Source organism: Crocuta crocuta, unplaced genomic scaffold, assembly GCF_008692635.1.
Source record: "Crocuta crocuta isolate KB4526 unplaced genomic scaffold, BGI_CrCroc_1.0 scaffold28, whole genome shotgun sequence".
Taxonomy (NCBI): domain Eukaryota; kingdom Metazoa; phylum Chordata; class Mammalia; order Carnivora; family Hyaenidae; genus Crocuta; species Crocuta crocuta.
Window position 1 is genome coordinate 10,279,080 of NW_027533256.1, and position 15,142 is coordinate 10,294,221.

The 15,142-nt window shown below is 37.7% G+C and overlaps 1 protein-coding gene across 2 annotated transcripts in view; it reads right to left on the reverse strand.

Annotated features, from left to right (window-relative positions):
- Positions 1–511: 511 nt before the first annotated feature.
- PARG (poly(ADP-ribose) glycohydrolase) overlaps positions 512–15,142 on the reverse strand; it is a 127,219-nt gene continuing 112,588 nt past the window's right edge. For both annotated transcript variants that reach the window (XM_077746424.1, XM_077746423.1), the window contains exons 17-18: positions 4,698–4,826; positions 512–4,044 (exon numbers count right to left, since the gene is read on the reverse strand). In XM_077746424.1, coding sequence (XP_077602550.1) covers positions 3,890–4,044; positions 4,698–4,826 — 284 coding nt within the window. In that variant the 3' untranslated portion in view covers positions 512–3,889. The remainder of the gene's footprint in view (positions 4,045–4,697; positions 4,827–15,142) is intronic.

Consider the following 15,142-nt stretch of genomic DNA (forward strand, 5'->3'; position numbering starts at 1 on the left):
CACCAAATGCCTGACACACTCTACAATTTTAAGAGACTCTTCTTTTTTAAATGTTTATTTTTGGTAGAGAGAGCCAGAGAGAGAGTGAGCACAAGAGTAGGACAGAGGGGGGTGGACAGAGGATCCAAAGCAGGTTCTGTGCTAACAGTAGACAGCCCGATGTGGGACTCGAACTCACAAACTGTGAGATCATGACCTGAGCCAAAGTCGGATACTCAACCAATTTAGCCACCCAGGTGTCCCCAATTTTAAGAGACTCTTAATGATAGAAACAAACTGAGGGTTGATGGAGGGGGGTGGGAAAAGGATGGACTAGATGGGTGATGGGTATTAAAGAGGTCACTTCTGATGAGCACTGGGTGTTGTATGTAAGTGACGAATCACTGAATTCTACTCCAGAAACCAATATTGCACTGTATGTTAACTAAAATTAAAAAAAGAAAAAAAAAAAAAAGAGCATGGACATGAACATCTAAAATGTAGCATAATTATGTGAGAAAAAAAGAGGTAGTAACAAGGAGTCAGAATTTCTTTATTCTTGTCCTACAAAAATCATGTAAACAATAGCACAGACCTCTCCTTATTCCCAAGTTCAAAATCATCATTACATGGTAACCCTATATTTAAGATAAACAGTCAGGAAAAATAAAACCAGTTATCAGATAAACATCGCCGCTTTGGATGTCTTGTATGGGAAACTTTCTCCTTTGGAGGGTCAGTAGATCTGTGTAGGAATCTGATGATGGAGGACAAAGGACACTCTGTCACAGGCAGAGAGGACAGCAGTGGCTCAGTGGATTTTAGCAATTTGTTCCAGTAAGTATCACATTGGGACCTCCTTCCAGCCCCCAAACAAGAACAGGATTATATATTTGAACTCAAGTGCCAGCAATGGCTGGTCTTTACCTTACCTCCAAAAACAAAGGATTGGTGCAGAGCCACAAGCCTGAAAGAAGAGAGTACAGGCCTTCTAAACTTTATTTATCATTAAAGCAGACATACCCTTACATCAGAAAAAAGCCATGAACATGCAGCCACACAAACTGGAAAAGACCAAACCAAACCAAACCAAACAAAACAGAAAAAAATAGGTGAGAATCCATACAACTGCTTCTCTTCCTGTTGAAGTTTTTAAGAATGCAACCCAGCCTTTCAATCTCCCCTTTAAGTACCAATTTGGGTCTACCTGCCCTTAATGTCACTTCAACCAGTAAGAAAAGAAGTAATTCTCTCAGAGACATTTTAATGCACCCCACTGATAACTAGTCATTCATTAGGAAGAATAACTTATAGTAGGAACTTGGTAGAGAACAGCTGTCAGAGCCTTTGCTTGGTCATGTCTTTGCCAGAGATGACAGAGTAAGTCAAGTCTCCTTTCATAATGAACTTCTGGAGGTTGAGATGGTATTCCCTAACCTCTGGACATCTGTTAGCCCATTGGAAAAATGGGCTAAAATATGCAAAGCAACTAGCACAGTACGTACTATACAGTAGGTGCTCCATAAATGTTTCCTGGTTCAACTATAATGGCTGACAATTATTGAGTACCAACTATGTGCCAGACCCCATGAACACTTCTTTATAAACAGTATTCCCTAATAAGTGCTAATAGCCAATTTTTAGGATGAGTTAAAGGCTCAAATATTAAGTTTATTTAGAGAATTAGCAAGGGATATGGCTAACATTTGAACCCAGTTTGTCTGATTTAAAATCTTATATCCTTTCCATTACTTCGCATAGCTTCCTTAAACTGTTACTGGATTTGAGTGAGCTAGACAGAAAGTGTAAAGCAAGTGAACTTTATTAACAACATAAGAATTCTAAACTAAAAGTATTGTTTCATGCCTCAGTAGAGGAAAGAAGGGAGGGTAAATAACATGAAGTGAAACAATAAACCCCTAATGAAAGAGAATAAAAAGGTGCTGTTAAATGTCTTAGAACAGACACATATTAATTAGGGATCTGATTTTTTCTCCTGCCTCAAAAAGTGGACATTAATTCTCTTTACGTTCTCTTTGATTAAATATTCCAATCCCAGAACGTACTGGGACATAGTAGTCAGGGCTTATTCTTGGAAAAAGCCCTGAAAAAAGAGAGGCACTCAAGTAGATGGCCAAGTTACTAAGCCTGTTCATCAATAAGAGTTGAGTCTCAGATTCTATGTTCTGGAATATTAGGCTGGGTGGCCATCTTACCTGGATTTAATGATTTTTCTACCACAAGAACCATCCTATACTGTTCCTGTATCATTTTAAAGAACCGTTCACTTAATCTTGGAGCTGGGTGAAAGGAAAATGATATGGAGGCAGAAAAAAGAAATGACATATAACTATGAATGCTTAACCAAAGCTCAGAATGGGTTGGGAAGGAAAGAGAAGACTTTAGTATCAGTAGAAATAAAGCCAGATACCTTGGATTTAGGGAAATATTTATAGATGTTTAAAAATCTTAGTTACTATGGTAAAGAACTTCATTAATGACAAGTGGCTGCTGTCAGATGCCAAATTCCAAGTAAAGAGTTGCAGACATTGGCCACAGCCCCATATTTCCCTGCCAACACTGACACCAGGAGTTTGGACCATCTACCAAAATTCCTTATTACTAGGATCGGACTTCCATAGCATTTTCTGACAGCTGACTATGAACTAGAGCTTCAACAATATAGTTTAGAATTATTTTAGAAATATGAATAAGTGCTTTGTGATAACACTCTACTCAACACAGAATCAATTTTTACTGAAACCTCCGAAAGACATTATTATTTGTTTGCCACCAGTTTTAAATGAATAACACTGTAAATAAATGATTTTAAACAGAGCCCCCTGATAAGCCTAATAAACCAAATCACTTCCCATAACTCCATTTTTATTTGGGTGTTATGTGCTTGCAAACAGACACACTTAAAGAACATATATTTATATACATATAAAATATAGATGATATGGCAGTTTCTGACAAATGATTTGTTAATGAAAACTTATTAACTATGTAACCATTGAATACCAGAGAAACTTTAATATGTACAAATCTGCATGAATTCTCAGTTCCTAAACTTTGGTTATATGAATATGCCTCAAGCACCAGAGAACAAACAATAATTCTAATTTGAAAAGAAAAAAAAAATCACAAGAAACAAAAATATCCTTCAACTCTCTTGAATCTTTTCTTTTTAAAACACCATTTGGGGAAACTCTTTTATTCTACATTTCCTTCCATCTTGGTCAGTTTCCAAAAAACTGTATTCATAAAAATTGAACAGGGAAAAAAGGATAGACAAACCATTTTAGATAAAGGTGATGTCCCAAAAGAACTATATTTGGAAATGATTCTGTCTTAAATACAAAATTGTTTTGACCTAGGAGATTTGCATATGTAGCATGTATTAAAAAAAATCCTCAACTCTTAATTTTCAAAATTCAAAAACTCAAGCAACACAATCATAACAAGAGTTGGGGATGGAAGGTTTACAGGGAGATCTTTAGCAAATCCAGTTAAAAAAGTTCTTGGTTTTCAATTTCTTCCCTGGCATCTGCTAGCTTCAGAGGAAATGTGCATAATATATAGGTATCAAAAAAGAGACCTGATGGACTGAGCACAACCTTTCATGGGATTTCACAGGAAATCTGATGGGCAAAAGAAAGAAAAGCTGAAGAATGAAGACTGAAATAGAAAAAAAAAGGAAACAAAATATATCTAAGCATATGTAAGTTAGGATAGAGGGGCTTACACGTACAAACTGACAACTGCATATGTGTGGAAGGGATTGCATCCTTGCCCTCAAATTGGATTATATACACATTTATATTAAGTCAGTTCGTATATTACACCTGACAATTCAAACAGGATGTTTCTGGTGAGAGGTGGAAGGAGGTTCTATTTACTCAGCTCCTCAGGCCCCAGTCCTCTGTCCTGGCTGGCTGGTGGTCTCTGCACAGGACTCTACAGCATGATATATGAATGGATAAAGTTTGATGTCTGGTCCGGGGGTGGAACAGTTTCTGCATTCTTCATTGTAATACCGTAGCAACAGCTTATACACTTCTCCTGGAAAGTAAAGGCCAGACCAATACCCCCATTAAGGTATACAGATGGATAAAACTACTAAATAGCATTCTAGTTTTATCTTGATCTAAATAACATATGCTCATTTTTGGCTTTTGAAAATAGAATATGAATTTTATATACCTGGAAGACTTTCCTGACATAAAAAAAAAAAAAGTAAGTACCTTAAAGAAACTACTTATTAGTTCATGATTACAACAGGCTATACATGGTATAGGTATACATGGTATACTGGCCATGTATCATTTTGGGAGTCTGTGGCAACTTTACTTCTACATTCAGCTCCCAGGGTAGCAAGGCCCTTCAAGTCCAGCTGAAATACAAAAATGAGCATGCTGTTATGTCTGATAAATATGACTCAGAGTGCAGCCTCTTAGACCTGAACCTACCTTCCAACACTATCCCTCTTTTAGTTTTCTATATGCATGAAAGTAAAAATGGATATTAAGCATCAGTTTCTTGGCCTTACTTTAATAAGCTGACATACTCATTCAAGTAAGACTTTGTCCACCCTTCTCAAAGTCACACTTTTATTTTTTCTTATCCACTGCGATCCATCCAGATTCAGCAAGTGTTCATCCTGGATGGTGGACAATCTAGTTAGACACCAAGTGTCAAGACTATCTCTTACTTACCAACAGTCAGTTTCCTTTCGGTAAGGAAAGTGTGCATGTTGTAAATGTCTCTCATCAATTCGGAATCCCCAAAGGTGAAATAAACCACATCTCGCTCAGCTACAGCAGCTGCCATTATCTGTATTAAGGCTGTAGCAAAGAGAAAAAAACACAGCTATGTTATGACACTTTTCATCAAGACACACTCAATTCTTTCAAACAGCTAAATTACAGTTAGTGTCCCACAGCTTTATCCTAAATTAAAGATTTAGAAACCTAATAAACACATTGTTAGAAATGGAAAATACAGATGGGTATAAATCCTCTGTCATGTGACTTTTCAGACAGGCTGCTGAGAATACCATTAAGCCACAGAATTCCCACACAAGCACCTTTGTGGGGAAATAAATAAATAAGGGAAGGTGCATCTAGTCAAGCAGTCAAGGTGCTAAAGTGTTTTGTTTTGTTTTGTTTTAGTTACATTAATCTGGAACTAAACTTTTTGCTTGCTTGCTTGATTTAATTATTTTGTCTTATTACATAGTCACCAGTCTTTTCTATCAGAGGAGTCTCAGTGAATTTTCCTGACCAATGCTCTTGGGAGGTTCTCATTAACTTTACAGCCATCTCAAAGTGGGTTAGAAAGAACACCCTCAACTCTCCTGCACTCCCAATTACTACAGCACAGAGTGAATGTTACTGAAAACACTGAACAGTAATTCTTGTGTGCTGGAATGGAACAATCATTGAGAACCACTATCTCCAGGAATCAAAGTTATAAATCACTGAGCCTGAAATATATTCCCCAAAATTAATTTCCTTTATTATTAATCTCAATAGGCAAAATTTATTTTATTTTTCATTTAAAATTTTTTGAAGACTTTATTAATTTTAATTCCAGTGTATTTAGCAGACAGTATACAATATAGGTATTCATTAGTTCCATATATTACTCAGTGCTCATCAAGATAAGTGTACTCTTGGGGCACCTAGGTGACTCAGTTAAGCATCCAACTCTCTTTTTAAAAAAAAATTTTAATGTTTATTTTTGAAAGAGAGAAAGTCCTAGTGAGGGAGGGGCAGAGAAGAGAGGGAGACACAGAATCTGAAACAGGCTCCAGGCTCTGAGGTGTCAGCACAGCTGAGCCACTCAGGCACCCCTAATCATCCAACTCTTGATACTGACTCAGGTTGTGACCTCCTGGTCATGAGATCAAGCCCTGTGTTGGGCTCCACACTGAACTTGGACCCTGAGTGGGATTCTCTCTCTCCCGCTCTCTCTACCATTCCCCTACTTGCATATTCTCTTAAAATAAATAAATAAACTTTAGAAAAAAAGAGGGGTACCAGGGTGGCTCAGTCAGTTAAGCATCTAACTCTTGATTTTGGCTCAGGTCACGACCTCATGGTTTAGAGACTGAGTCCCACATCAGGCTCTACACTGATGGCGGCCTAGCCTGCTTGGGATTCTCCCCCCTCTCCACCTATCTTTCCCCCACTGGCGCACACACACACACACACACACTCTCTCTCTTTCCCTCTTAAAATAAATAAACTTAAAAAAAATGTAACTGTACTCTTAATCCCCTTCACCTATTTCACTCATCCCTCCTCCCACTACCCCTCTAATAACAATCAGCTTATCTTTTATTATTACGTCTTTTTTTTTTAATTTCTCTCTTTTTTTTCCTCTTGGTTTTATTTCTTTAATTCCACATAAGACTGAAATATATGGTATCTGTCTTTCTTGACTGGCTTATTTTGCTTAGCATTATACTCTATGGATCCAACCATGTTGCTGCAAATGGCAAGATTTCATTCCTTTTTTTAAATGGCTAAATAATATAAATATATACATACATAACACATCTTCTTTACCTATTCATCTATTGATGGATACTTGGGTTTCTCCCATAGTTTGGCTATTATAAATAATGCCGCAATAAACATAGGAATGCACATATCCCTTTGAATCAGTGCTTTCATATTTTTTAGGTAAATAACCAGTACTGTAATTACTGGACTGTAGGGAAGTTCTATTTAAAAATTTTTGAGGAACCTCCATGCTATCTTCCACAGTGCCCGTACTGGTTTGCATTCCCACTAACAGTGCACAAGGTTTCATTTTCCTCCACGTTCTTGTCAACACTTGCTCTTTATTGAGTTTTTAATTTTAGCCATTCTGCTAGATGTAAGGTTTTATCTCATTGTGGTTTCGATTTGCATTTCCCTGATGACAAGTAATGTTGAGGATCTTTTTGTGTGTCTGTTGGCCATCTGTAGGTCATCTTTGGAAAAAAGTCAATAGATGAAATTTATTTTAAGTAACAACAAAATTGAATATAGGTATAATAAATGCTCTTCACTAATTACATATCTTTTACTTCATAAAAGGGGAAACTGGAATCAAACTAAAACATTTTGTAAAATAACTTTTGTACAGTTTCAATTTTTGAGAGCATCTTAACATTCTCATATTCAAAATATAAAATTAAAACAAAAAGAATGGAATGGAGAGGAGCCAATAACTGAAAGCAAACAAAAACAACTTTAGCCTAATTTTATTTCAAAAGAATAACATAACTTCACTAAAGGGAAAAGAAAGGAAAGGATGAAAAAAATAACTAATCCAAATAACTTATGAACATAATATATGACTAATATACTGTCAGTCCTGGGCAAGGAGAAAAAAATTACAAACAAATCTCAATTCCTTTTACTAGGTTTGCTTACCATAGTAGTTCAAACAAAATAATTTTGAAACTAGTTTTGAATATATTTTGGAATTGAGCAAATGACTAAATGTGTTAATATTGTTGGGAGCTGGGGTCCTTGTGATGAAAGAGGGGACACACAGACACGGAATGTGGGAAGGCAAAAATAACAGTGGAGATGTATTGAAACAGAGGCACTAGTGTATACTCAAAGACTTGTAAAATACATACATTTGCGCATGTGTGAGTGTGTGCGCATGCGCACATTCTTAGCTTTGTCTGCTAAAATGCTTTAAAAGAAGACACTCCAGCAGCAATGAGCACAACTACTGCCCAGAACTTGGTTTCTAATACCATTCCCCTTTAATTTTTTTAATGTTTATTTTTGAGGGGGAGAGAAGGAGAGAGAGAAAGAGAGACAGACAGAGAGAGCATGACTGGAGGAGGGGCAGAGAGAGAGGGAGACACAGAATCTGAAGCAGACTCCAGGCTCTGAGCTGTCAGCACAGAGCCCGATGCAGGGCTCGAACCCACGAACCATGAGATCATGACCTGAGCCGAAGCCAGACACCTAACCGACTGAGCCACCTTTCAAAAGGTCCCTTTAAAGTCCCTTTAAAAAAAACACTCTAGCAGCATTGAGCACTTCTAATGTCCAGATCTTGGTCTCTAATACCATGCCCCCTTTAAAGGAGCTGGATTCCTCAGGGAAACACCTGATTCCATGGTTAGGACAGGACAGGTACAAGATAAGCCCAGGATATTTTGTTGTATCAGAAAGTAAAGAAAGTGATCAAGATATGGGATTCAGTTTGAAGAAGTTCCCACTAGCCAAATCTAGACAAGCTGGGCATCAAAATATTAAGTATAGTAATAAATTACAAATTACTGAAAAAGTGTGACTTGATTCCACATGTAATAAATAAGTAGATAATATATAATAAATAGAGAAAAGGAATGAGGGGCTCTTGCTCACTGGAGAATGTCAAAGATTAAATGGTAAGCATGGAGGGAGTGATAGCACGAGATAATCCTCTTTTGCAACCATCTATGGTAAATATTGGATAAGGCAAAAAATCAGTAAAGGATACCAATCTAACAGAAATTTTGTCTTAAAGCATCTTCCCACAAACTGCTTATTAGCTACAAGGGAGAGAAAAAAACTAAGTATCTATACAGTGGAGAAATCAGACAACACCTTGACTGAGTAATCAAAATTAGCATCACCAATGGGGTCAGATGGCCATCAAGTGCTTCTAGACACTATCACCTATGCAGTGGTCTGACTGAGAATGTATAACCGCAACGTAATTAAGAGGAAACAGCAGATAAACTCAAGGAGCACTGTATTCTTTAAGCTTGTCAATGTCATAAAAGACAAAGAAAGCCTGTAGAAATACTCTGAATTTAAAAGGAGGCTAAAAGACATGAAAACTAAAGGCAATACCTGACCCTGGACCCTGTATTGGAGGGCAAGAAGGATATAAAGGGTTTTATGAGGGCATGTGATAGAATTAGAATATAGACAATAGAGTAGGTAAAAATATTCTATCAATGTACATTTATGAGTTTAATAACTGTCATGTGTTTATATAAGAGAATATTTTATTCTTAGGAAACACACACTGAAGAATTTAGGAAAAGGGGTATAATATAGATAACTTAAGCGTAAATGGTTCAGAAAAATTATGCATATGTGTTCATATATAAAAATGTCCATATATGTGTGTATACACACACACACACAAACACACACAGAGGGGTATTTATTTTTCCTTTTGTAACTCTGATGAAACTATGTTCAAATAAAAAGTTTTAAGAATTATATAAGAAGGAAAAATGTATTTACGCTGAGGTGGTAAATTTGATATAGTTGAGTATTCTCAAATGTGGAAAAGAATCTAAGACTTTATAATACATATGATAATTCTTTTTGTTTTTAAAGTTTATTGTCAAGTTGGTTTCCATATAACACCCAGTGCTCATCCCCACAAGTGCCCTCCTCCATGCCCATCACCCCCCTTCAGCCCTCAGTCTGTTCTCAGCATTCAAGAGTCTCTCATCGTTTGCCTCCCTCCCTCTCCCCTACTATTTTTCCCCTTCTTCTCCCCAATGGTCCTCCATTAAGTTCCTCCTAATCCTCCTATACGTGCAAAGAATGGTATCTGTCCTTCTCTGCCTGACTTATTTTGTTCAGCATAACACCCTCAAGTTGCATCCATGTTGCTACACATGGCCAGATTTCATTCTTTCTCATTGCCATGTAGTATTCCATCGTATAGATAAACCACATCTTCCTGATCCATTCGTCAGTTGATGGACACTTAGGCTCGTTCCATGTTTTGGGTATTGTTGAGAGTGCTGAATACATGTGATATTCTAAAATACCAAAGTATCTCCTAATTTCCAAACTAATATTTATTGAGTATCCACAAAATGTGAGGTACCATGACTAGGCCTCATTAATCTCGGAGTATTGAAAGTAATTAATCTCAAACAGAGATAAGTTTTAATTAAAACTACTCAACCAATTTATGCATACATTAAAGCTTCAGTACACTCGATTTTAAAAGGTTCCTAATTAACCTAAACTACATGTAAAAATGGAAAAATGAATAGTCATTTTCCTCTATCATGAAGTACAATTTCTTACCTTTTAGTTTGAATGAAAATTTGGCTTTAAGTATTTCCTATTAAAAAAAAAAAGATCCTGGGGCGCCTGGGTGGCTTAGTCGGTTAAGCGTCCGACTTTCGCTTGGGTCATGATCTCGCGGTTCGTGGGTTCGAGCCCCGCGTCGGGCTCTATGCTGACTGCCAGCTCGGAGCCTGGAGCCTGTTTCAGTCTGTGACTCCCTCTCTCTCTGACCCTCCCCTGCTCGCGCTGTCTCTCTCTCTCCCTTAGAAATAAAGCATTAAAAAATTAAAAAAAAAAAAAAAAGATCCAAAAAAAAAAAAAATCGTTTCAGTCCGATTTCTTCCTTATATACAGAAATACTAGGTCACTGGTCATTTGTCACTTATGAAAATGAAATATGAATAAAAACCATTCAAAATTTATCTTTCTATAGGGGCGCCTGGGTGGCTTAGTCGGTTAAGCGTCCGACTTTCGCTTGGGTCATGATCTCGCGGTTCGTGGGTTCGGGCCCCGCGTCGGGCTCTGTGCTGACTGCCAGCTCAGAGCCTGGAGCCTGTTTCGGAGTCTGTGTCTCCCTCTCTCTCTCTGACCCTCCCCTGCTCATGCTGTCTCTCTCTCTCTCCTAGAAATAATAAAAATATTAAAAAAAAAATTATCTTTCTATAGAATTTATTTTAAAAATGCTGGAGCTAAGCTTGACAGAGCTACCAAAAAAGGCCGGATCTTAATAAGAGAAACCAATTCACACTACAGTTTTGATTTCATATCCATTTCTATTTGGGTACACACTGCAACATAAGCATAAAGTGTGCCAGACAGGTTGGGACTGGAGACTGGAGACCTGAGTTCAGTCCTCACCCATCTGCTAGCTATCGAGGATCTATGACTTTGGCTGAGTCACTTAACTCCCTTGCCTCCATTTTTCCCAGCTATGCTATGAAGAAGTTGGATCAGATGATCCCTAAAGACTCTTTCAGAGTGTAGAATTCCATAATCCCTGCTATAATTTTTCTCCTTACACTGGATATTAGACTATAAACACACAAGTGAAATTTTCAGAAGTATAAATTAATCTTGACTCTATATATCAGTAATCACTAACAAAAGATAATTTTAAACAGAACCTCATTATCTACAACATCCCCAGGAACTTTGCAAATCTAAAGAATTAAGTCTCATGATTTAGGTGAATTCTCTTGCATCACAAGTTAGATGAGAATAAATCACAAATCTAATAGGGTATGTGGACTGATTCCAAGTATGATATAAAAGCATCATATTCTATCTTCAAGCACAACTAGGTGCCAAAATAATCACTTAAATTAACCTGCCGGGAGCTGGGTTTTAATTTTCTTCTTGGCATCAATGTTAAGCTATAAAGAAAATTCAAATAAATATAAATAACATCAAAAAGCAATTCATAAGGTCCTCTTGCAACAAATGAACCAAACCAAAAATGAGTAAAATGATGGATATTCATACCACGGGTGTGGTTTGAGGCCATCAGCATGTAATATTAGTAACAGCTGCTAACACCAAGTTTTTATAGTATACTGCATGGTTCTAGCAGCTTTAAAAGCACAAAGTCAAGATTTATAAGAATTAACTCAGTTAATCCTTACAAAAACTGAATAAGGTATTATATTTAGAAAATAAGGCAATATAGGTATCAAAAGGTTAAGCAATTTGTCTACGATCACAGGGCAGAAAGCAGTGGAGCTGAAGTTTGAACCTGGCAGTCTGATTGGATGCACGCCCTCACCCACTACTCTGCAAAGCTGTCATGCCAAGTCATTCTGCTCTTCTCCAAGCACCATACCATGTGCCAGTCAGAAGAATTTCCGCATGTTGGACCATGAGGGAGAAGAAGGGGAAAAATAGTTGGGGAGAGGGAGGGAGGCAAACCATGAGAGAGTCTTGAATGCTGAGAACAAAATGAGGGCTGATGGGGGGTGCGGGAGAGGGGAAGGGGGGTGATGGGCATGGGGGAGGGCACTTGTGGGGATGAGCACTGGGTGTTATATGGAAACCAACTTGACAATAAACCATTTAAGAAAAAAAATAGTCTTTGTCAAACAAACAAAAAAACCCCAAACAAAGAAAAAAAGAAGTTCCTCATGTTGTTCACATTATTTAAAGGCATGCTGGCAAAAAAAAACCCAAATAGTACAGATTTGAAAGTACTACTACTGATGCTTTTCTAATGAAGCCCAAGGTGTTTTGTGTGCTCTCACACCGCAGTTACACTGAAAGCTCAAGGCTTTTTGCTCACTCTTCTCAGCCAACTCTTACTCTGTAGTTGGGGTCTTGTTCTCTGGCTACTGTTTTTAATCAACACCACCTGCAACTTCTACCCCCACCTCAATAATACTAAAGACTCCATCTTTGATCCTTCCATCTGNGTCTTTGTCAAACAAACAAAAAAACCCCAAACAAAGAAAAAAAGAAGTTCCTCATGTTGTTCACATTATTTAAAGGCATGCTGGCAAAAAAAAACCCAAATAGTACAGATTTGAAAGTACTACTACTGATGCTTTTCTAATGAAGCCCAAGGTGTTTTGTGTGCTCTCACACCGCAGTTACACTGAAAGCTCAAGGCTTTTTGCTCACTCTTCTCAGCCAACTCTTACTCTGTAGTTGGGGTCTTGTTCTCTGGCTACTGTTTTTAATCAACACCACCTGCAACTTCTACCCCCACCTCAATAATACTAAAGACTCCATCTTTGATCCTTCCATCTGCTTTAAATGCACTCACTCTCCAAGAATTAAACCATCTCTAGAATGGCAAATCCCAAATCCAGATCCAGATTCAGAATTTGTGGCCAATGAAGATTAAACAACAAGAGCGCAGACACTGGGCTCTAGGGCATCAATCCTGGTTTCCTAACATTGCTGCAGGCTATCCTTGTGACTTTGGGCTAGTTACTTACCACTCTATGCCTTGATTATTTCACCTATAAAGATAAAAATAAAGCTTACCTAATACATTGTTATGAGCTAATACATGTAAGGAAACCATTTAGTATAACAAATTCTGGAACACAGAATGCACTCAACATGTTGTTTTCAACTAAAAACAATACAACAAGAGAGCTACCAAACAATAAAACATAAAACAATAAAACAACAAACAATAAAAACATTGGTTTTTGAGAAAGGCCAAATGTGAATTTTGGTTCTGACCCTTACTAGCTATCTCTTTGGTTTTTTTTATTAACCTCTCTCTGAACCTTGGTTTCCTCATCTTACAAATTTGGCTACATGTTGAAGGGTAACTATGCAAACTAAAGGAGAGAATGCAGTCTTTCTTAAACATGGCTGATCATCAGTAACTCCCAGATAGTTAAAATTTCCCAAACCCATTTCCCAGACCCACTAACTAAGCGGCGTCTCTGAGGTGCTGACAACTCACTTACTCTAGACACCTTACTCTAGACATCTTACTCTAGACACCTTGAATGCATTATTATGTACAAGACCCCATTCTAGGCACTGGGCCCATAGAAGAGGACAATGTAGAAGTGTTAAGAAAGGAATATTCTTACTCAAGTGTGTAAGAGCAAAAGGCTGAGGAAGAAATGGAGTGTGGTGTGTTCTGACAGAAGGAAGCAAAGTGATAAGAAGCTGTGGTAAGACAAACTGAACTGGCCCATATTTCTATTCTAACCTTCCATTTTTTTTTGACTGTCACCCCTTTCCCTGTCTACAGACCTCCCACAAACCCCAGCCAGAGGAAAGGCTGGGCCAATGATAGCATGGTAGAAAATGATTTATCAGAACTGTTCAGGTTTCTATCTTTTCTAGATCAATGATTTTTCTGGAGTTTAGCTATCTTGATTCCAAAATAGTAAAACAACCAGTAAAGACATTATTTAAGTTTGGTGTCAATGGGATATAGGGTATGAAGGAAAATAAATTTATAAAATGTTTCTATAATCTCAGAAAATTTTTCACTTAATATAAATATGCAATAAAAATCAACTGAAAATTTTCTTAATCTCATTGGGGGATATGTCCAGTGTTTACTGACTTGCTGGCCACAATGATTTGGCTCAAGAGATGGGAAAGAGGTCTAAGCTGGCCCAATTAGAGTATTTCCATACAATTTTTAAATGAAGGAGTTCTCCTCTCCACTAGGGTCATTCAATTGCAGTAATGGTCCCCAGTTCCTGCCATGGAGAGATAACCAATGGAAACAGAAGAGAATGGAGCTATCATGTTCAGAGAAGCAGGCAGAGGAGGAACCAACACACAAGAGGGAGTTTTTGATCCTAGGATCCAGTAGTCCCTGAGGCAAAATCTACTCAGCCTTTCTCAGCCACATCGGTAGTCTCCATTCAGGCTTAAGTGATTAGGTAGATTAGTATCTCTTAAAACTAAAGAATCCTAATACAGAACTTTGTTGCAGCATTGGCAGTTGGGTATGAGTGGGACAGAAAGGGGATCCGTGGATCTTTGTGCAATAGTTTAACACTAGAGTGCATTTTTTTTAATGTTTATTCATTTTTGAGAGACAGAGCATGAGCAGGGGAGGGGCAGAGAGAGGGAGACAGAATCCGAAGCAGACTCCAGGCTCTGAGCTATCAGCACAGAGCCCAACATGGGGCTCAAACCCATGTTTGAACCTCAAGATCATGACCTGAGCTGAAGTCAGAAGCTTAACCAACTGAGACACTCAGGCGCCCCTAGAGTGCAGTCTTAAAGGAATATAGAGAATTAGGAAGATGCTAACAGACAATTTCAGAAGAATGTACAAAACCCTAGATTAGTGAAAGGCATAGAGGGTTGTTGAATAAATCTGTTACAGAGAAATTCATTGAGCATATTTTATTTGCAAATTATTTTTGGGTAGTGAAGGTAGGGAATGGGGATAGAAAAGAAAATACATAGCAATACCTTCACAAAGCAAGCAAACAAAATTAGAGGGATACAGGGTCTGAGCTAATAAGTATAGAATATAATAGAGTAAGTTCTACATCCTTCAGAGACATCTTTTCATGTACCAATATAGTATCTACAACAACTGTTATGCCACCAAGAAAAGCTAAAAAAAAATTTAAAATAATTAATAAAAGGTAAAAGAGGGGAGCGTGGATGGCTGAGTTCGTTAAGTGTCC